The 23,083-nt window shown below is 41.0% G+C and overlaps 1 protein-coding gene across 4 annotated transcripts; it reads left to right on the plus strand.

Annotated features, from left to right (window-relative positions):
* The first annotated feature begins 7,379 nt into the window (after positions 1 to 7,379).
* On the plus strand, positions 7,380 to 22,504 carry LOC117771121 (zinc finger and SCAN domain-containing protein 2-like). 4 transcript variants are annotated; one of them, XM_034601197.1, is made up of 5 exons: positions 7,380 to 7,755; positions 12,071 to 12,993; positions 19,656 to 19,662; positions 20,545 to 20,550; positions 22,495 to 22,504. In XM_034601197.1, exons 1-3 carry the CDS (start codon positions 7,470 to 7,472, stop codon positions 19,659 to 19,661), a joined length of 1,215 nt encoding a protein of 404 aa, XP_034457088.1. In that variant the 5' UTR covers positions 7,380 to 7,469; the 3' UTR covers position 19,662; positions 20,545 to 20,550; positions 22,495 to 22,504. The 4 variants fall into 4 exon arrangements, 3 of the variants coding, with proteins under 3 accessions (XP_034457088.1, XP_034457089.1, XP_034457090.1); XR_004615510.1 differs by lacking the exons at positions 19,656 to 19,662; positions 20,545 to 20,550; positions 22,495 to 22,504 and adding an exon at positions 17,306 to 17,484 and having other exon boundaries at positions 12,071 to 13,343; XM_034601198.1 differs by lacking the exons at positions 12,071 to 12,993; positions 19,656 to 19,662; positions 20,545 to 20,550; positions 22,495 to 22,504 and adding an exon at positions 8,101 to 8,308 and having other exon boundaries at positions 7,380 to 7,803.
* The last annotated feature ends 579 nt before the right edge of the window (positions 22,505 to 23,083 follow it).

Genomic DNA, 23,083 nt, shown 5'->3' on the forward strand with positions numbered 1-23,083 from the left:
TTGCTTAACCTTGTCTAACTACAATATTTGGCAAATAGTGCGTCATGTCAAATTCATTTGAACTTGACTTTTGGTAAAACTGAGAGACCTAACATACCTATTTTAATTGAGCGAAATTAATGACAAAAAAAGCAAACATGGCGGTCATCAACTCAAATATCTTTTGCAAATGGTGTGGCTTAGCAAATCTTGGCTATAACAGAAAGTTCTTTTAAATGCACTTTACATAGGAAGGTCGAGACCCTAAGAATAGAGTAACGTAAAGTAAGAGAGAAACCCAACAATTTCCACAATGAGAAAACTGGAGAGAAAAACTTCCACATTAACTGGAAGAAACCTCTCGCAGAACCAGACTGCCTCCACCGGTTGGGATGAGTGGAGAAAAATGGAAGAGAGAGAGAGATTGAGAGACACTAGGGACAGTTGTGTAACCATCATCTTTAAACTCTGTCAGACTCGTTATAATAAGAAGAGTGTTTGTTGTTGTGTTGTGTCTTGCCGCTCAGTCAGAGACGACTGCAGAAATGAGAGAGGGAGAGAAAGCACAAACTATTGGAGATAAAAACACAGTAAGTGACATGTAGGTAAAGCAATCTGTGAAATGTTTTGAAAGATGAGCGCAGTATAGACATATCGTGCCACAATTGTGAAAATAACTGAAAAATAATTAAGTAATAATGGACATTTTCCAAAAGGGGGCAGTGCATTTCCAGACTTTTCATCCCCATGTGCAGAAGCAGCACTCTCTCATCACACCAGCCTGACACGTGATGGATGTGGACTGTGTGTATCAGAAGTGCAACGTTTCTTTGCTCTTCATCTGAAGCCCATACCAGGAAGGGTGTATTTAAACCCCAATAAGGTGACATGTGAATAGATCCCATTGGTTACACACCAATATAATACAATACAGCTACAAGGTTCTGTTAGAAACCTAAAACTAAATATTGCCTGCATGCTTTACATGTTAAATTAATAATACTCAACTTAATACTTCTGCCCCACTTAAAGGGGACATAGCATGCCCATTTTACCACAAGTTGATATGGTTCCTTGGGGTCTTAATGAAATGTCTGTAACATACTTTGGTCAAAATACCACAAGGATCATTTAAAACAGCACCCTTTTTACCCTGTATAAAACAGCCCTCCACAGAGTGACCTGTTTTGAGTGCCTGTTCCTTTAAATGCTAATGAGCCAGCTCCCCCCTCCCCCCTCTCCCCCCATGATTTGCCTCGCAGCGGCGCTTCCACGTCCGGTGTAAACCCGGCGTAACGAGTGGGGGGGGCTCTATGTGTTTGTGCCAGTGGTACAGTAGTGCTGAACACTGCGGAAGTCTTCCACACTGCTGGCTGTGTGGCGCTGACACAAATTCCAGCTCACGCACGGGAGAGCGAGCGGTCGCGCCCGAGCAACTGCTGCAGCCTCCCAGTCCCAACGATCCAGACAAATGCCACATGTGAGTGAATCGCGGGCTGACCAGCGGAGAAATGCTCGTCCCGTGTGAACAGCCAGGCGGCTGCGCTTGGGAACGGCGCTGCGCTGCCTCGCAGCCTCGCTGCCTCCGGTGTAAACCCGGCGTAACGAGTGTGGGGGGACGGGGACGGGGGGGACGGGGGGGAGGTGGGGGGTGGGCCAAGACCATGTAGGGAGACTTCCAGTTCCTTGTTACGACACAAAACCCCGGAAGCGCAATCGAGTCGCTCAAGCATGACGTTTCTGACTTAGAGGAACCATAACAAAACGCGCGAGTGTTTTTTTCCCAGAGTTTTTGGGTTGGTAGACATGCCAGATACCCACATTAACCTGTAGAAGCACTAACAAAGTGGAATTTGCATGATATGTCCCCTTTAAACTTCTGAGCACCCTGTCCTTCTGTCCATCTTATCTTCTCAGGGCCTCTACCAGATGTATCTGCACAGCTCGGGCCTCATTTATAACCGTTGCGTACGCACAAAATGGGGCCTGAAACGTGCGTACACCACTTCTCACGCAAACGTTGGGATTTATAAAAACAAACTTGACGGGAAAATTTGCGCATTTCCACGCAAACTGACCCATGCGTACGAACATTTTGGAGACGGGAAAGTGCCGATGCAGACTGGAGGTGGTGAACTGAAGCCAGATTAATGACCCACTTCATCATTAACGCTAAAACTAACAGCGTTATTTGTGCTCGTGCGACATGTTCCACATGATAATATATAAAACAACTTACACCAATTACGTTCAGATTCCATGAAACAGTGGAGTTGCAGAGTCGAGTCATTAATAGTTTTTAATAATTTCTTCTAACACTGTGCATATATCATCAAATTGCTGCAGTGAACGTGACTGTGCCATCAGGTGCACAGAGCGCTTCTTGGATCACCTTTTTCAGCCTCTCCAAGTTGCTCTGAACAGACGCTGTCCATATCCACTTTTGGATGGATTCTTCTTGACACTTTTCCTTCTTTTTGAGACAAGCATACAGTGGTTTAACTTACTTCTGATAATGAGGAACGTGGTGCCTGACATAGTTACAGAGTCCTAAAATCTTTTTGCAGGACATTCTGAGACTGCCTCTGCGGGTTGGCAATCACTGCATTCCAAGGCTTCTTGCCTTTTCTCTGCGTCTGGGTCGTGGTCCTCTGTCGCTGTAGATCTCTATTGTCTCAGCGGCCACCTCCCAGTTGCATCTGGGTTGTCTTCACATGAATCAGCGGCTGGCAATCTGCTGGGGTTCCGTTTAGCACGATGATAATCCTTAATGTGTTATAATTCTTTATCTTCGTGCCCCACATTGGGTGCCACGTGTTAGACCCCAGTGTACCCCTGTACAGGAGTTTCTGTCTAGCTCTCTGTTTAAAGGGTCAGTGTCTCAGGCTCCTAAGAGATTTACTCAAAAAGAGATTCACTAAAGCTTGTTTAAGCTGGTGGCGAAGAGACACGTCTAGCTTCTAACTGCCTACATCCAAGCGTCTACCCTGCTTCCACTGAAATAGTCTAATTCTGAATAGCCTTATGAGAAAAATCGTATTTCAGTCCCGCCTTTTAGAGGCAGCTCTCCTCTCATAATCTGAGCACTTGTAAATTGCTAGGAATTGGTTTAGTGGCTTTGTTAAGCCCCAAGGATGTGTTCAATAATGATTGGCTAGAGTAACCTTTAAGAATCAGTAAAAAGATTTAAAAAAACTTCAGCATACTGTAATAAAATTGATAACATGATTAAATTTGGAGAGAGAGAGAGAATGAGAGGCGGCTTGGCCGAAGCCACTTTCCTTATTCTTCCAAATGTCTGGATTCTGTTGAAAACTCCCGACTCAGTACAAAGTCCAATAGTCCTCTTTTGTAATCCAAGACTCGAATGGAAGAGCAGGCAAACGTATCCACGGAATGATTTTGTAATCCACAGTTGGCTTGTCTATACGTTGAGATATTTGACTTCCCAGAATTGTTAAATCCAAACTGTAGATATAATCCGTGGATGCTTTCTCTCAAAGAGTGAAGACTGCATTCTGTATCTCTGGTCCGCGTCTAGGAAAGGCCTTTTCTCGTCAACTTGGCTGCAGAGAAAGAAGAACCTCTATTCTCCCCAGTTTACCCCTTAAATATCTTTCTCACTCTCTCCACCTTTCTTCTACAACTTTCCACAGACTTTGTTACAATAATTTGACAATTTTAAGACGTTGTCATAGTGATAATAGACAGTTTATACAATATATACAGAGCATTGACCATTATTAACCCTGCCCCATCTGGCTGTCCACTGCACTTCCTCTATCTCACAGAACAGATTGTTCTGGAACAAACCGTCACAATAATCAGATGAATTAGTTCCTTTGATGTCACTGACTCATTCACAGGGTGACAGAAAAATAATGCACAACACTTTAAACTCTTATGGCCTTGATTCATTAGGCCTCATCTATTATATTTCAGTAATTACCATCATAAAGAATTTACTTCTGGTTACATCTCTTTCATTTTACCAGAGGGTTTGTACTTAAATCCTACATGATTCCTTTTTCATTAATTATAGTATCCAGTCAACACAACAGGTTATATGTATTAATCATTACTTTAAGCGTGTTTATAAACCAGTAGTTCTCATATTAATCTTTGGTATGTTCTGCAGCTCCGCTTGCTTATGTATAAAAGTCCTGGCACGGCACTGCCGGTAACATACAGATATAAGAATAGGACTTGAGAAGACCAAGCAGACTTCCTGAACTGGAAATTCCATCTGCACCAGACTGGAGACTCAAAATAGTACCTTCCAGTCTTATCGACCAATCAAGTCATATTCACCCATTCACACAGTGTTTCTATACACAATCCTTTTCCTAATACACATCATTCATACAGTCATACACTGTGAGCACATCCATCTGGGGCAATTTGGGATTCAGCATGACTGGAGGTGCCAGGGATTGAACCACCAATCTTCTGATTAGTGGCTGACCCTCTCTACCTCCTGAGCCAAAGCCACCTGCTAGTGTTAATTTGTGTGCTATACCTGAGATGGACCGGTGACCTATGTTTCCCATCTCCTCACTCACTGCATGTTGCGTTAGATTGTTACTCTTGACCAATCCCCTTCTGCTAAAACCTCAACAGGGAACTTCAGCGACATAAAGATGATGAATGTAGATATCTGATTTATCGATGACAAATATGGCACTGACAAAATACATGTGAGTTTTATTATTTTTGTCAAGCACAAAAACTGTAGTTATGTAAGATTAAGAGTTCTAATGGGCTCTTGGACTGGTTTTCTAATTTTATCACATTAGTCTGACTTTAATGTTTTTGGCCTCCATGCAGAGCAGATAATTGGCACCACTCCCTGCTGCCAGATTAAATCTTCCATCTGTCTTTAAGTAGCACAGAGGTGCGTGAGAAGAAAGAACACTGGTGTAGAAGGACTTTGACAACTTGGGAGAGCTCACATGTCTCGACTGTAACTGGCACAAGGTTTCTGGTGTCCTGTGTTTTTTCCTCGTTGGCTGTCTGGTTGAGTTACTGATATGGATATTTGACTCAGAGCAGAGGGGTGGCAGGACTCCCTCCAACCGACTCGACTAATGTCCAGTCTTTTATTAAATCCAGCTGCTTCAGCAGCTCAACAGCAAAGAACTGGAACTAAATTATAACATGCAGCCAAAAAAACATCAAATATAACACCGACCAACATTTTAACTTTTAGCTCAAGTCTAGTGCTAGGATCTGACTGCATTATATTACAGTGATTTGAAACAATATTTTTGCCAGCAATTTTAGCCAGCATATGGAACTTGTATTTCAGTTTTGGAGCATATGCCATTAAGTGAAGCAGGTTCAGCTCTGTAGTTGCACAACAGCCCAGTGAGACTAATCACTATAAGCTATTACAGGCTCTCACTGTTTTTCATTCTAGGTTAAACATCAGGCTTTGCTTGCTGGCACTACACCAGTGCTCCACCTGCTCTTTTGTCATATTAAGAAATACAGTATGGAGCTGTGCGAGCATGTGAAGCAGTGGTCTGGAATATGAACATAGTTAAATGCAGAGCTATTGAGCTATTTTGGAATAAAATGTGTCAGTCACATTCCTTTAGTGAAAGCTTGGTTTTGGATGATTTGGACATTCATATATCAATGGAAAAACCAGGAACATTTTACTGGGGTAAAAAAAAAAAACAGTATCACAAAAAGCAGCTGTCCTTCGGCTGAAGGGAGCTGTGCCCGTGTGTACTTGCACACATACAGCATCCCTGTTTCGACATCTTGTTTTCAGCTCATACAAAAGAGAGTCAAGCTGTTTAAAGCATTAGAACAACTCAAGACATGGAAAGCATCAATAAAATGCCTTTGAAAATAGTATGTTCTTAGATTTCAAATATTGCACATAGTCTGCTGACCCAATACCCAAAGGCAGGATGGTATATTTCAGTCCTGACTTGTCCAAAATTCTTAGATTGACACATACAATATGTAGTTCTACTTTTAGGTGAAAGAGTAAAAAGACAGAATGTAACCTTGGAGCTCCAGGGGTATCCTAACCTGCTAGAAGTTGCATGGAGATGGACAAATTACACATACACTAAAATGAAATGATAAAACCTCTGCTGCTAACATGTTTTAGTAACATATCCAACCCCTCTATATATCTTCAAAAAGCTGTTGCAAGCCAGTTACGGAATTATTTGCACACGGATGGTCTGTTTAAAGACTCTCAGTCAGTATTTATCTGTTGACCACAGTGGATTTTTCAGACATTTTAGAGCCAAAGTAATTTTATTGAAGACCTGTTTACAAAATGACTGTACAGTATATAGCCTAAGGAACAATCCTTGTCTTGTGGTTACTGGTGGTATTGCTATGCGAGGTGACCAGAAAAAAACTAATGTTATGAAAATGTAATAATGCAATGAGACAATGTCTAGCTCAGTTGAGTTTACTTACCCATTAAACAGGTAACCTTAGCCATCATCGCAACAATTGCTCCCCCTGAGAAATTTGGCAGGAGCCAGTGGCCAACGCCACTGGTTCTAGAATCTGAGAGTGTAGAACAGGAGGTAGAGCCTTCAGCTACCAGGCTCCTCTCCTGTGGAACCAGCTCCCACTCTGGGTTCGAGAGGCAGACACCTCTTTTAAGGTTAAACTTAAAACGTTCCTTTTTGATAAAGCTTATAGTTCTGGATCAGGTGAGTCCTGAACCATCCCTTGGTTATGGTGTTATAGGTCTAGAACTCCCATCATGCACTGAGAACTTTATTATTTGTTATTATTATTATTATCAGTATTAATAATACTTATTATTAATTAATTATTATATTCATTGTTGCTGCTATCATAAATAACATCTTTACACGCTTATTGTTTTCATTATAACTAGTCAAAGCTGAAACCTGATGCTGTTCCTCGTCTCTCTCTCCTCTCTTCCCTGCTCACCAACCGGTCGAGGCAGATGTCTCCACATTGAGTCTGGCTCTACAGGTTCCTTCCAGTTAATGAGGGAACTGTTGAGGGAACTGTAGGTTTCTCTCTAATTTTTAAGGTCTTGACCTTCTATATAAAGTGCCTTGAGATGATGTATATTATGATTTGGTGCTATAGTTATAACATTTAATTGATTGTTGTTGTTGTTAATATATGAACTGTTGCTGCTCATTAATAACATCATCACATCTGTAAATATCACTCTTATCATTTACATTATAACAACCAGACAGAGCTTAATTGTGACAAGAACTGTTCCTGGAACCAGGAATCAATATGCCTCCTCTGTCTTTTTGTGGTTAAATGTTTTCCTTTTACAACATGTATGTTCTTAGCATGTTTATATGTTAAAATGTGTTTTTATTTCCCTGCTTCAGAACTGATCAGTAACATGTGTCCTTCGGTCCAGCAGGTGTCGCTGTTAGCTCTGAACTCGGTCTCTCTGTTTACATGCCGCTGGCTCTCTTTGTGCGCTCCCTGACTCAAAGTGCGCACAAAGGAGGACAATGTGCGCCGTGCTGCTGCTGCGGGTGTCGGTACATGAGCGGATCAGCGCTGCCGCCGAAGACTTCCTGCTGCAGGTGGAGAAGGGAGAAGAAACGGCTCATGTCCCGGTGCTGAGAGCGCTGCTCACCGAGCGGCTAACGGCAGCGGCGGAGGAGATCGTCGCTGTGTTTGAGGAAACCGTGGCGGAGTACAAAGACAGAGTGGAGCGGTCAGAGCGGGAGATCTGCCGCCAGAGGAGGCTGCTCGATGCCGTGATGAAGCCCGAAGTCAGGCTGCACAGAGCAGGTCAGCCCCTGATCCCTGGAGCCGGAAAGCTAGCTAAGCTGCTGTGTGCTAGCTAAGGGAGTGGAGCTAAGCTGCTGTGTGCTAGCTAAGGGAGTGGAGCTAAGCTGCTGTGTGGTGGCTAAGGGAGTGGAGCTAAGCTGCTGTGTGCTAGCTAAGGGAGTGGAGCTAAGCTGCTGTGTGCTAGCTAAGGGAGTGGAGCTAAGCTGCTGTGTGCTAGCTAAGGGAGTGGAGCTAAGCTGCTGTGTGGTGGCTAAGGGAGTGGAGCTAAGCTGCTGTGTGCTAGCTAAGGGAGTGGAGCTAAGCTGCTGTGTGGTGGCTAAGGGAGTGGAGCTAAGCTGCTGTGTGGTGGCTAAGCTAGTGGAGCTAACAAGCACTGTGTAGTAGCTAAGCTGCTGTGTGGTAGCCAAGCTAGAGGAGCTAAGCTGCTCTGTGCTAGCCAAGCTAGTGGAGTTTGCTTTTCTCTGACAGACACAAGATACATTTGTGAGTTGTGGCTCTTAAATCTATTTAATGTGAGCAGAGCAGCTCATCACTAACTGCATCAAGAAGATGATCAGAGCTTTACGACAAGGTGTAAATGACACAAATATATACAGATAGTCCATTTAAAAATCCTTATTCCAGCTCAGAGAATAGAAAATAAAAAGTTGAATGGGATCAAATAGGAGAATGAAAGTTACAGAGACATTGAATGAATATAAAAGCCTCAGATGTGACATAATAAAAGGCAGAGACAAGATTTAAAAGAAGTAAAAGTTGTAGCAGACATTAGATATTTTCTATTTATTCATGTGAGAAAATATAACTCTGTAATATCTGTATTCATGGACTGGTGTTGATGTTTTCACATCAACATTGAGATAATTGTCAGCGTGAAATGTCCGAACGTGGTTTCATTCAGCAGTTGTGCTCACTGTCATATTAGACAGATAAACATTGAAACTGTGCTGAAAGATTATTTTCTCTCTATATTCTGCAATGAACTGCGTGCAGAACATGACAAAAATCTTGAATCTCTAGAAGAGCAGCGTGTCTGAACCGCAGTCGGTGGTTCAGACTTTTAGGTGAAAGGGATCTATAGACATAAATTGAATATAAAATAATCCTGGGGATGTTTTCCCGAGTGTGTTTCATCTAAATTGTAGAAATTGTTGTTTTCTTTACTCTAGAATGGGACCTTTATATTTTAATACTTATATTACCACAAGAGCAGGTCCTCTCTACGGAGGCCGCCATGTTTTTAAACTTAGTCCAAACTTGAAGCTGGTGAAAGGAGAACTCAGGCAGCAGCTAATGTCTTATGCAGAAGATTTAAATGTAGACTTGATGCATCAAGGAGGAATAATATATATAATAATATATCCAGGATGTGGAATAATATACAAACGCTAACAGAGTAACATCAGTCTCCCACAGCATCTGCATATATCTTCCTCCACTTGTGTCACTTATTTTAACAGCACATGCATGAATGGCTAGAATTGCTGTCACTCTCTGTTACATGTAGGTGTTCACATCCTATTGAATAGTTAAGCCTAAAGCACGCATTCCTAACTCACATTGTGTGGTTATGTATTGTAGGGCTGCACGCTATTAGGAAAACATGCGATATGTGATAACGTTGTTTAATTCGCGATGACGATATGACTTGCGATTAGGGTTGGGAACCGAAACTCGGTTCCAAATTAGAACCAAATCCATATGCCAAGTACTGCTTCTGCTTATTTGTTCCTAAATGTGATAACCGTTTATTATTGCAAACAAAGGCTATATGTCTGCAAGGACGCCGTAGCTGTCTGCAAGGACCTGTCTACATGACTTTGTCACGCACTACGCAACAGCCTGTCCCATCTGTTTAGATGCGACCTAGCATGCATGGCTAACATTACAACACTGTGAAAGATGGGCCACGATAAATGGTCAAAAGACAGGTTACACATCAAATCTCAGCAAACATTTAAGGCAGCACAGTGTCGATCTGGAAGACTGTACAGCGTTTAATGTCTTGCGGTGTCCGAGCCCGAGTGTGTCATCTTCAGCTAGCGCTAGTAGCACCTCGCTAGCATCTCCAGTAGAGCTAAGGAGAGCGAGCCGCGACGGCAGCGACACACCATTCTTGCTGGCATTCGAGGGAAAGCTGATCGAAGATAAAGCTGAGGAGTGTCACAGAGTGGTTACGGCAATTGAAGTGAAAAGGCTACATGCCTAAACATTTAAGAAAAAAAAGACTGATTATTTGGTTGCAGACAGCTAGGTATTGTGCACTGAATGCACTTTAGTTCTAGCATTTTGCCCCTATTGCTGCTTGGATGAACTTCTATTTTCCAAGAACATGACTTCTATGATTTATATCAGTAGGTTTCCTATAAATAAGATGACCAACAAACAGCTCAAAACGTTATTATCCCCAAACAGCTACTGATTTCCACTGTGTTGTTATGGAATATATGACAGACTAATATTCATCGCAGTTCTTAAAGTTGACAATGATTGATGTAACATTAGTTTACAGGGACAATTAGAACATTTTCTTCTACTAATTATCCACAAATAAGACTGTTGTTTGGTTAATTTAAACAGCAGTATTTTCAAGGCAAAAAGTTTCAACATTGCCTCTATCTCAGTTGGTACTAATTTACACAGTTGGGTTAAAGACATTGAGCATGTCTGATAAGGCTCCGAGATAAGTTGTCTGGGTTATTTTGTAATGTTGCCTGTCTACCACAAGGCGTTACTACTGCTGCCCCGGTGTAACATGAAGCACAGTTACTGTACATTGGTCCAGTCTAATAAAGATATTTTTGTTATCTAAACATTTGACCTCTTTTTTTTTTGTACCATTTTGGAATCTAAATGGGGAATGGATAAGGAGAATCCAAATCGGAATCAGAATTGATAAAATTCAAACGATACCCAACCCTACTTGCGATAAATAAACATAAACGCTCCTTGGCTACTGACAGAGACCACGGACAGCTCCACAGCCAGGAGGAGGCGCACAGCCCGGCCACAGCGCCACCGGGTCTGGGGCAGACACCAGGGAGCCATGCACAGCTCCACTAAGCCCACCTACAGTGTTAATAGAGTCTTTTCATACATGTTTGGACTGTGAAAAGTTTTTTTAAAAAATAAAGTTTTTAGCGGATCTGTCAATGTACTGCTCCTCTCTGTGGCTCTATCATTCACGCTGCGCCAACTGCGTCAAGACATACAGAGCGCCCCACCATCTCCTCCAGCTCTACATACATTTACTAAGTTTTAAATTCTGTTTTCGCGTTTACACGTGTCCGATCACTGTGTGTGTGTGTGTGTGTGTGTGTGTGTGTGTGTGTGTGTGTGTGTGTGTGTGTGTGTGTGTGTGTGTGTGTGTGTGTGTGTGTGTGTGTGTGTGTGTGTGTGTGTGTGAGAGCAAGAGGGGAAAAGAGCGAGCCTAGCCGCTGATGAACACGCTGCTCTGAAGAAAGATTTATCTCATTAATAAAAGTATTGATCATTATGTGATGATCAGTGTTGATATTGTGGTGACAAACAAATCAACTTTTAAACTGTAGCGAGTCAGAGAGAGACACACGCACAGAAAATATGAAACACCATTTGTTTGCCGTCTTTTGCGATACGTTTATCGCGCAAATTAATATCGTGATGACGATAGATTGTCAATATATCGTGCAGCCCTAATGTCTTGCCACTGGTGAAATACGCCATTGTGTTGAAGTTGGTGACTCTCTGTCTGGGCGCATCTTAGTTAGATATGAAAGTCCCTGAGCGTAAATACTACAATGCACTCTTGGTTGGTCCTTTTATCTATAACCTGACCTTTCGTACTGCTTGGTGAGAAGGGAGTGTGTCTGGAATTAGACAGACACTATTCTCCTGTACAGATATAGAGTAATATAATATATATATATATATATATATATATATAGTAGCATATACAGTAATGTGTGAGGATGGTATAAAAGATGGTATGCAGTACATGTAAGTACATCATACCATAAAATGAAGGCTACTTATCCATTGTCAAAAAAACACCTACATGCATGAAAGCAAACAAGAAAACACTACAATTTTTTCAGCATGAAATAATGAACATAAATTACATCGTAATTCTGCGTTTCAACCCAGGATTAACCTGCACACTACTGTAGCCTCACAAACTACATATCATACAATCAAACTACAGAAGTCTGGTGCCACTGGCTCAGAGCCACTCTCTTTCCTTTAAAGAAAAGTATTGTTATCAAACCAAAAATATTGGTATTGTGACACTATTTGAGACCAAAACATTTACCAAACCTCTCTACTCTCCCTGCAGCATTCCTGCAGCTGGTGGTGAGTGAAGAAGAGGTTCCCCCTGAGCAGCAGCAGTGGAGCCCCCTTGTGGACCAGGAGGACCCAGAGCCCCCCCACATTAAAGAGGAACAGATAGAACTGAGGATGAGTCAGGAGGAAGAAGCTGATATCAAGTTCACATTGACTCCTGTCGCTGTGAAGAGTGAAGAAGATGAAGAGAAACCTCAGTTGTCACAGTTTCATCAGAGTCAGACTGAGGAGAACAGAGCGGACTGTGGAGAATCAAAACCAGTCAGGAACTCGGGTCCTGATGGACTTTTACAACCAGGTCCTGTGGACACGACTGAAGACTCCCCTGAACCTGAGACTGAAGCCATTGAAGATGATTGGGAGGAGACATGGGAACCTCAGTCTGGTTTAAATACAATGAATAACAAACAGCCTGTAAGTGATATGAGATGTGAAACTGATAAGAAACCATTTAGTTGCTCTGAGTGTGGTAAAGGATTTACCCGAAAGTCCCATGTAAAGAGACATGTGAGAATTCATACAGGAGAGAAACCATTTTGTTGCTCTCAATGTGGGGATAGATTTAGAGAAACGGGCCATCTAAGTAAACACATGAGGAGTCATACAGGAGAGAAACCATTTAGTTGCTCTCAGTGTGGTACTAGTTTTAGAGAAAAGGGCCATCTAAATGTACACATGAGGAGTCATACAGGAGAGAAACCATTTAGTTGCTCTCAGTGTGATTCTAGATTTAGAGAAAAGGGCCATCTAAATATACACATGAGGAGTCATACAGGAGAGAAACCATTTAGTTGCTCTGAGTGTGTTTATAGATGTAGCCGAAAGACCGATTTAAAGACGCATATGAAAATTCATACAAGAGAGAAACCATTTAGTTGCTCTGAGTGTGGTAAAAAATTTAGCCGAAAGTACCAGGTGAATATACATATGAGGATTCATACAGGAGAGAAACCATTCAGTTGTCCTGAGTGTGGTAAAAGAGTTAGCCGGAAGGACCAGCTGAATATACATATGAGGATTCATACAGGAGAGAAACCCTTTAGTTGCTCTGAGTGTGGTAAAAGAGTTAGACATAAAGTTCATCTAACTGAACATATGAGAAGTCATACAGGAGAGAAACCCTTTAGTTGCTCTCAGTGTGGTAAAACATTTAACCATAAGTCCACTTTAAATAGACACAAGAGGATTCATACAGGAGAGAAGTGATACAGTTGCATCGATACCAACAAAAGATCTATTCGTATTTATCAGCAACTATTCATATAATACGTTGTACAAAACTGTATTATAATGATGCTCACAAGCCCCAGGTGCAGCTCGGTCAGATATCAATCATATCTGTGGAAACATTGGTATGGGTGCCTTTTAAGACTCATGAATAAGAGTATGTTGTATGTGTTTATGTATCTGTTTTCTTTTTTCTTTATGGTGTATGTCATGCTATTGGGTCTAGAGCCTGTAATAAAGTTTATCTATATATTCATAGTTCACTGTTTTAAATAGAGAATCAAGAATCCCTCCTCCTTATATGAACCTTGGAGTTATGTTTGACCGGGACATGGCTGAGAAACTCGTCCAGCATTTGTTACCTCTAGACTGGATTACTTTAGTTCTTTATTATCAGGATGTCCAAGTAAGTCTGTGAAAAGCCTCCAGCTGGTCCAAAATGCTGCAGCATGAGTGCTGACAGGAACTCGAAGGAGAGATCATATTGCATCTTCCAATCAGCTGCAGCGTCGAGCCCTGTTCAATAGAGTATGGGCGATTTCAGTCTGGTTGAAAATTGCCCACACATAGACTTTCACTTTAAAAACGCTTTTTTTCAAACTGCAGGCAATGCACTGCACTCTCCATGACTTCCAGGAGGGCTCGCACTAACGTGATTTCGCCTTTAGTAAGCTGTTGCGCTTGCACCTTGGTGGGCCAATCACACCCTACCTATGATCGCTAACGCCTTGTTTTGCTATCACTGCATTTTATTTCACCGCATGGACAACTACGGGTGTCACCGACATGCATCATCTCTTAGAAAAGGTGAAAAAGCATAAAACATTGAATATGACAGACAGACAGACTGTGAGGTTTATATCATTAGGTATTGTAATGGAAAATGTTGCCATTATACAACACTATATATTATCTCTGCTTATGCATACTATTTCTGCTTGTGTAACTGCCAAAATGACATCAGAGCCACAAATCTGAGACTGTGCTGGTCTCCCCCCACCAAGACCTCGAAGAAGCCTTCAGCCTGTGTCTGGGTCTTATCTCCTGGGATTTTACTATTCACTCAGTTCACACACATAGTTCACATACATACACACACACATACACACACATATAGTTCAAACACACACACACATACATACACACGTAGTTGAACTCTTCACACACACACATCTCTTCACTGCATCTGCATAAAAAGCACACGCCTGCAACTGTTTCTTTGTCATTCCCTCTGCAGAATGCTCTTTGCATGCTGTATGATTGTCTGACCTTCCTTGCAAGGAATACAATCCTCTTAAAAGACTATGATTCTCTAATCTCTTTATTTCAGAAGTCTCACCAGGTCAATTTTCCATCACAGTATCATATTGGATTAATAATTCTTATGCATTAATGTGTGAGCAGCATTTTTACTATTGTAACAGACTGGTTAACATGTTAATGTTAATGACAGTTATCATGTGTTTTATTGTTTAGAAATAGAGTTCAGCTGAGTGAGGGGGATTGTTTATTTTAGTAACTGAGTTTTCTAGAATGTCCGTGAACATGTCGGCGTTTAGACGGGTAACACTGTTGGACAGTTCCAGCTACCAATGACTGTGAGTTGTGGGAGATAGCGTACTTCTCGTTGGCTGAGAGACAGGGGTTGTCCTCAGGTTAGAGTGAGAACTAGGAAGAAGGTGGGAAGCTACACAGGAGTGTGTAAGAACCGGAGCGACAGAGTAACCTGTGTACTGTTCTAATAAACCGGCAGCTGAAGTCTCGTATCTTCCTCACTGCGGGACTTCTACACTATTATAGTTTGTCAAGGTTGAGCTCACTCATCTCTATACTGTTAGTAATTTATTCTATAACAATGCATCGATTTTAACTGATTTCTTATCAGATAAAATCGGAATCTGAAAGTAACTACTAATTTAAGTAAGTTATCAAATGAAGTAAAAAGTAAAAAAATTCCTCTGAGATGAATTGCAGTAGAAGTATAAAGTAGAATGAAATGGAAATTTCATGTAAAGTACAAGTACGTAAAAATTGTACTGAAGTACAGTACTTGTAACTGTCCACAAATACTGTCAAATATGTAGCCTAAGGAACAATCCAGTCTTATGTTGCCATCTAGTGGATATGTTAATTAATGTCCTTGATTTGCTGCACCTTAAATAAAACGTTATTTGATGAACTGAATCTGATTATTGTGGACTCACTTATTTTATTAATGGCAAAACAGGTCTCTCTTCATATTCATACTGATGGATGAGTAGCATAGCACAGAAACAGGACAGCTGTATGTTACCAATGACTTTTTCATGGCCTCAGACAATAGCTTTGTCCTGCTGGATGTTAGTGCTGAGTTTGACTCCCATCAATCACAAAAGACTATGTCGAGGTAGGACATTCTTTTAAGCCACGTTTTAATTCACCTGATCCAGTATTTGCATGTTTTAAATTATTATTCTGTTTCGGTTTTATCAGTAGCTATATATATGTCTTCCATTTGGTTTTATTAGTTTTTTTATGTGTGTTCCCTGGTTTTAGTCGTTTTTATGTTTGCTGTTTTTACAATCCATGTTTATTTAGACAAGGGATCAAAGTGATGAGAAACAGCTGTGACTAACTGGACTACACCTCACACGGCTCAGGATCGGTCGAAGGACTGGATTGAAACAGGTACGACAGGAAGTAAAAGGGACGACGGAAGGCACGGGGAGGACAGAAACGAGGAAGACACCAAGACCGGAGAGTTTGACACACCACGTGGTAGTTTGCGACGACAAACGGGACGGCAAAACGATTCAAACCGGAGACGAGGTAAAGGACGCGGACCAGTGAAGGAGTCAGACGTGACGCGGAGACTGGTTCAACGCCTGTAAAAACGCTAAGTGAAGGAAAGTGACCAAGGAAAAGTGACGTGTGTGTGTCTTTGGACATCCTCACACATTACTGTATATGCCACTATATATTATGTATATTGTATATTACACATTATATCTGTAAAGGAGAATAGTGCGTGTCTAAATTCCACAGATACTCCATTCTCTCTCTAAGCAGTACCCAAGGTCAGGTTATAGATAAAGGCCAACCAACAGTGCATTGTAGTGTCTACACTTTCATATCTAACTCAGATGCCCCAGACAAAGAGGCACCAACTTCAACTCTCACCAACTTTAACTCTTTTGTGTATTTTATCAGAAGCAAGACATAAGGACACAACGTGATTTAGGAATGCATACTGTAGGCTTAACTATCCAATAGGATGTGAACACCTACATGTAACATAGAGAGTGACAGCAATTGTAGCCATTCGTGGATGTGCTGTTAGAATGGGTGATGCAAGTAGAGGGAGATATATGCAGATGCTGTGGGAGACATCTTCAGACTTGGGGGTGACAATTGCTCATGTTACTCTGTTAGTGTTTGTATATTGTTCCACCTTCTGGTCTCCTTGATGCATCAAGTCTAAATTAAAATCTTCTGCATAAGACATCAGTTGCTGCCTGAGTTCTCCTTTCACCAGCTTCCAGAAAACTTCCATAACACCCGTGACTCAGGGTGCTTCCTTCTTTCCCCCCATGGCCGCAGTGGTTTGAGCGAACGTAGGGAAGATGAGGCACGGAAGGTCTGGAACCGAGACAAAACAGCGCGATGGCAACACGGGACCCCCGCTGTTGCCACCTCCCGGGACATAAGTAGAACACTCCCCTTCCTGAACTATTTGATTACCCCACAGAGACATTGGATTTTACTACCGCCTCTGTAAGAACAATCATTTGCGTGTAGATAAAGTGAAGTTGGTTGTTATCTACTGGGGTACGTTTTAATAATTTTAGCCACTTTAATATCTTTTTGATTCATCCATTGAGTTTTTATTATTTTTAAGTGGCTGTCTTTTATTTGTTTTACCTTAACACCTTTTGTTTTTATCCTGGATATTTGATTGGTATTAAAAAGGGCTGGTTTAAGTCATACATCATCGACAGACTATATATATATATATATATATATACATTGTATATATTCATAGTTCACTGTTTTAAATAGAGAATCAAGAATCCCTCCTCCTTATATGAACCTTGGAGTTATGTTTGACCAGGACATGTCATTTGACCCACATATAAAACAAGTCTCTAGGGCAGCTTTATTCCTCCATATCATGAAAATAAGAAACATCCTGCCTCAGAAGGATGCTGAGAAACTATTCCATGTATTTGTAACCTCTAGACGGGATTATATTTTTTTTATTATCAGGATTTCCCAGTAAGCCTGAAAAGCCTCTGGTTGGTCCAAAATGCTGCAGCACGAGTGCTGACAGGAACTAGAAAAGATCATATTACTCCTGTCTTAACCTCTCTGCATTGGCTCCCTGGAAAATTTTGAATAAACTTATAAATCCTGCTCCTCGCACACAAATCCTTAATCCAGTCCTGATGTAAATAAAGAGCTCATAACACTGTACTGTCCCAGAAGATGAATTTGTTCCCTAAACACAGGCTCACTTATGGATCCTAGAAAAGTCTGTAACAGTAAAATGGGAGGTAGAGCCGTCAGCTACCAGGCTCCTCTCACCCAGCCAGTCAGCTTGTTGCTCCCTCACTGCCAGCTAAACACTCATCAAAATCACGACTGTTTGCTGTCCTGGCTCCTAAATGGTGGAATGAGCTCCCCAATGACATCAGGACAGCACGAAGTCTACACATCTTCCGCCGCAAACTAAAAACACACCTCTTCCGACTATACCTTGAATAAAGTTTAAACTAACAATTTAGTAGCACTTAAATGGCACTTAGTTATAGCACTTTGTAGTTTCTAATTGTAATTTGTACTTTCATGATTCTTGTTGTTCTAGGTTTTGTACCCTCATGGTTGAATGCACTTATTGTAAGTCGCTTTGGATAAAAGCGTCAGCTAAATGAAATGTAATGTAATGTAATGTGGAACCAGCTCCCAGTTTGGGTTAGACACCCTCTTTACATTTAAGGTTAGGCTGCTGGTGGGACTTCTATAATAAACTGAGCACTTCTCTATCCATTCATATATAAATCACTATTATTTTCAGTTCTTAAATGTGCTTTAAACACACTGACATGAAGACACACATGCACACATATGCACTGCACACCCATTGATAATGCCTTCTTGTCCAGACTCAGCTCAGACCAATCGACAATATCTGAATGAGAGTGAGCTTTCATAGGAATCTGCTGTGCAAGTCGTAGAATTACAATGACACAGCTGAGTATTAGTCAACATATTCATTGTAGAGTGCCGGAGCAAGAGGCAAGACGGATGGTGTGATGCAGAGGAGGGAACCGAAAGATGACGGTGTTACAGGGGGATTGTGTGGAAAGAAGTGAGAACTAACAGTATGAAGTTGGGGTGGGTCTCATGGACTCTGTGAAAATTGGTCCAACCAACTCATCCACCTTTTCCCTTCTTTAATTATTTCCAGACGGGCAAATGTTAACGCTGGAAGGTCTTCAAGGGCCTCTCCTGTCTGGGTGTGTATGAATGAACTCAGGAAACAGAGAATGGGGTAAGCAGGAGGGCAATGTGATATGCCACCCCAGACTCCATAAAGAACCTTTGGGATTGCTCTCAGAAATCCCCTCTCTTGTCCTTGAGGGTTGTCAGCTTACAGCAACACATAGCAACGTGTTGTTGGCCACCGCCTTCTCCTTGATCTGCTTTCAGCCTGCAGCAGTGCTGAAGTGTTTTATCCAGACTGTCAGAGGTGAGGTATGTCTGCTCCTACTCTGTGCCAGTGGTATTTCCTCTCAGACCTGCTCCACTTGAAATCCAAGGGGACATGAGTAACTCTGCCAGCTCCTCGCAGTCAAAACAGCACAGCTCCAGCCAGTGTGGACAAGGAACCTTTCTACTGGCACCTTCATGCAACCATGACTTCGGCATTCACTTATCCCGATGCACTTTGAAAGTAATATGGTATCGGTGTATGAAAATTACTTTAAAATTTAGATTTAGATGAGAATGCTGTATCAATATCAATCACATATCTGTGTGTTAAGCACAGAGCTGCATGGAGTCAGCATGTGGTTACAGAAAGAGTAACGCCCATAAAAACCTTTTTAGAGAAAGGTAAAAATGTCTTTTTGTCCAGCTTCCAGGAGTCTTGTCATCACAATAAGGTTGTCAAGATAGGCGCCTAAAATGTTTGCTCTCTGCAGCAACCCATCCTGTAGACACTGCATAGAAGTACTGGGAAGATAAATAAACTGTTGTCACCCAAATGTGTTGTGTTCCCAACAGCTGTCAAGTGAGGTCAGTATGAAGTTGTGCACCACTACATTCTTCCTCCCAACAGTGGATCCCATTTTTTGCGTTTATCAGCACAGATCTAAAGTTGCTAAATGGTTTGCAGTCCTGACTTCTTATGACTTCTTGAAAAATTAAATGAATATTATCAGACAGCATCTCAAACAGGAGTGGACAGCTGGAAAAGGAGGACACACATCTCACCCTAGACCATATTTGAACAGGGGGAGGAACTATGCATTCACATCCACATGTTATCATGTTACCCCATGCTTTTGTCATGTGATAATAGCTGAGCCATCTCAATGAGAACTGGACAATCTCCATCCACTAATCAGGGCCACGAGATGTGACTACAAGCTCGATTAAGCGAACCTCATACTTGTAATGTTTGAACAACTACTGCTTCCAAGGTCATGAATGAACCCTCAACATTGAATAGTAATTGAGACATTTCACTCTGATCAACTAAACAAACATTCAGGATCACCACAGCATTTAGGATTCATCTGTTCATCCAATTTGTGTAAATAAATAAGAAAACATTCTTGACACTTTATGTCAGTCTGTGTTCCACAAACTTGGACCAATACTTTGGTAATGTTGGTCTTATTATTGTTAGAAGACTAAATTAATCCACACACATAACAAAACTTATCCTGAAGTTCTAAATTGATCATATATTTATAGTGTGGAATGACTACATACTGCGTGTAGCTCCAATTGCTTCCACTTGACAACCTTTGGGAAGTGACTGTGCACTGTGCTTCACTGGAGGTGGGGCAAGTAACTGATCTACATTTTCCAAACCAACCACTCAAGACATCCACACTTTCCAAGACACTAGAAATCAGTCTGTTGGTCGGCTTTAGGAATCCAAAATGCTTTTTTTGAAGTCTTGGGATCTTACCTGCCTGCCGAATTTCATATAACTAGATGAAACATAGCTACTTTGTGGACATTTTCTAGGGGGCAGTATTGACCCATTTTACCACACCTATGCTCAAGACCCGTTACACATGTCGCTTTTATGATGACATTTTTAAGCACCCGTAGCCCCTCAAAAATGTGCCTTGATGCAATTTCAACCTTATTATTTTCATGATACCAGTTTTACAGAGCTTTAATGTTATTTCATGATGTATTTCTCTCATCTTTTTATTACCTACATCTATACCTTTTTTCAAAAATCTGCTGTCTGAATGGAAGTTTTCCCAAAACCTTACGTCTGCTGTTTCATGCTTTATGTAGTTTTTAATTCAATGTCACTTTTCACAATTTAATAATCATTTTTGAATTATCCATCTAGCTGGTGTAAATAAACATAGTACTCCCACTCAGTAATAAGGTAAATAATTGAGGCGCACATGTTACCTAGCTATGAAGACTCTGAAGAGCAGAAACTCTGACTTTCTGTTTAGTTGCTCAAGCCAACAGGAAGTAGCTAACAAAGCTAACACGGGCACTTTACTTTAATGCTGAGTAACCCTAATCTCGAGCTGGACATAAACTGTGCACTGCATGATATGAATGTATTGTTTTCCCAGCATGTCCACAGATGAAAAGGACACAAAGTCATTTTTCTCTGACTTATAGACACTCCCCTCCAGGTCTTTCTCACTTGTGGAAAACCATGACTGCTGTAGTTATTTGCATTCCTGTGGGTTGACTGGCACTTCCTGTCATGAACGAGAATCGTGGCTGCAGTAAAGAACATTCCTTCAGCTCTTGATTTTTTAAAGTTTCTTTTCTACCTCGTGTTTTCAACTAGAGAATTTAATGACTGATGTGATGGAAATTTGCACATGGGTAACAGCTTTCATGCCATATTGTGTAAATAAAGAATTACAGTTCTCTGAGTGTAATAAATGTAAATTTAAAAATGTTAAAAAGATGGAATGAAGTGGTACCTGTCTCTCATATCTTCCAGTGATGCTGAGGGAATGCAGTCATGTGTTTACCCTTTCCAAAATGTCCAGGTAAATAATCAGTTTCCATGTGCTTTCAGCCTTTACTATAGGTTAAACATGTATTCACCTGATTTATTTTGAGATGCACAAATCCAACTGGTAGATCAGCTGTCATCTTGTCATTTTCGGGCTCAAGACACGCAGCATAATTGGCATTTGAAGGCTTGGTTTCTCCAGTTTGTGTTCTGGTAGGTAAATAATATCTGATAACAGAGAACATGGTGATTCCCCACTGCAATAATCATCTCTCCTCCTTTTTGTTGTTTGATATAAGGGGCTGTTTTGGCACACTCTTGATTTCAGTGGCTGGTGCCTGTGCTGCTGCTCGAGAAGTTGAGCTTTTCTCAATTTCTAAAGTAAAGCAATTGAACAACAATTCAGTTCAGCATCACATTTTGCCACCCCGTTCAAAGTGTATAACCAACAATTCTGTTGAAGCATCCAACACGGACATGTGAGTTCTCCGTTATTGATTAATTGCCCTGCTGCTGCTGGAGACAAAGTTGACGAGAGTGAACCAAAACGGGAAAGAAGTGGTTTTCAAAAACCAAAAATGTCTATGTGTATTTCAGATGGAACAATATTTGCTGCAACTTTACACCATTTTTTAGCCATTATTCATTGTTTTGTATTTTGATTTTATTTTTCAACCTAAAAGATTTGAAAAGAGACTTCCACAATTGTCTGAGGGATAGGACGACGCAAACCTACTGATATGTGCTAACGTATGGAGCTGCTACTTCCAGAGATATCTGAATTGAACACTGTCCTTTACTCCTGTAGTTTTTATACCTGGCATTTTGTTATAGTATGTACATATACATATATATATATTGACTTCTTAATGCAACCACATAATACAATGAAAGGTCAAGGTCACGTGACCTTATGTTGTTGTGAATGCGATAAATCAGGAATGCCTAAAGCAATTTTAATAAATCAGGCACAGACTTTCACTTGGACTCAAGGATGACCCGATTAGAGTTTGGTGGTCAAAGGTCAAGGTCAAGGTGACACCACAAAGCCCATATTTGCCTTGTTCACAAGTGATAAGATTTCCATTGTGACAGTTGGCAGAGACATACAACCACAGTTCTGTAATTCTAGTTTTAGAAGTGCAATCTAAGTTGTAAAATGTGTTCAAAAACACCATTAAATCAACATAGGCCAACACCTGGTTAATATTTCTTTTCCCAAAAAATTATAAAAATCATCTTGTATCAATATTTTTTTACATGTGTCACTTTCTGGAGACTAGAGCAGGATGTTGCTGTTTTTTTTTTATCAAGATAGTGATTGTCAGAAACTGAAAAAAATATTTTCAGTGGCATTTGTTTTGAGTTTTTTTGTTTGTCAATTAGTTAGCACCACACAGACCCAGATCAGGGGCTGATCCAAGAACTTTTTTACTTTCTTTAACATATCGAAATTTAATTAATTTCTTACAGAATCTTGTTTGAGAGTGTGTACATTTTGGTCAAATGAAGTTCGTAGTATTTTTTTTGTGTTGAGATTTGCAACTAACACCAATGTATAGC

This window comes from Hippoglossus hippoglossus, chromosome 11 (genome assembly GCF_009819705.1).
Source record: "Hippoglossus hippoglossus isolate fHipHip1 chromosome 11, fHipHip1.pri, whole genome shotgun sequence".
In the NCBI taxonomy this organism is placed as follows: domain Eukaryota; kingdom Metazoa; phylum Chordata; class Actinopteri; order Pleuronectiformes; family Pleuronectidae; genus Hippoglossus; species Hippoglossus hippoglossus.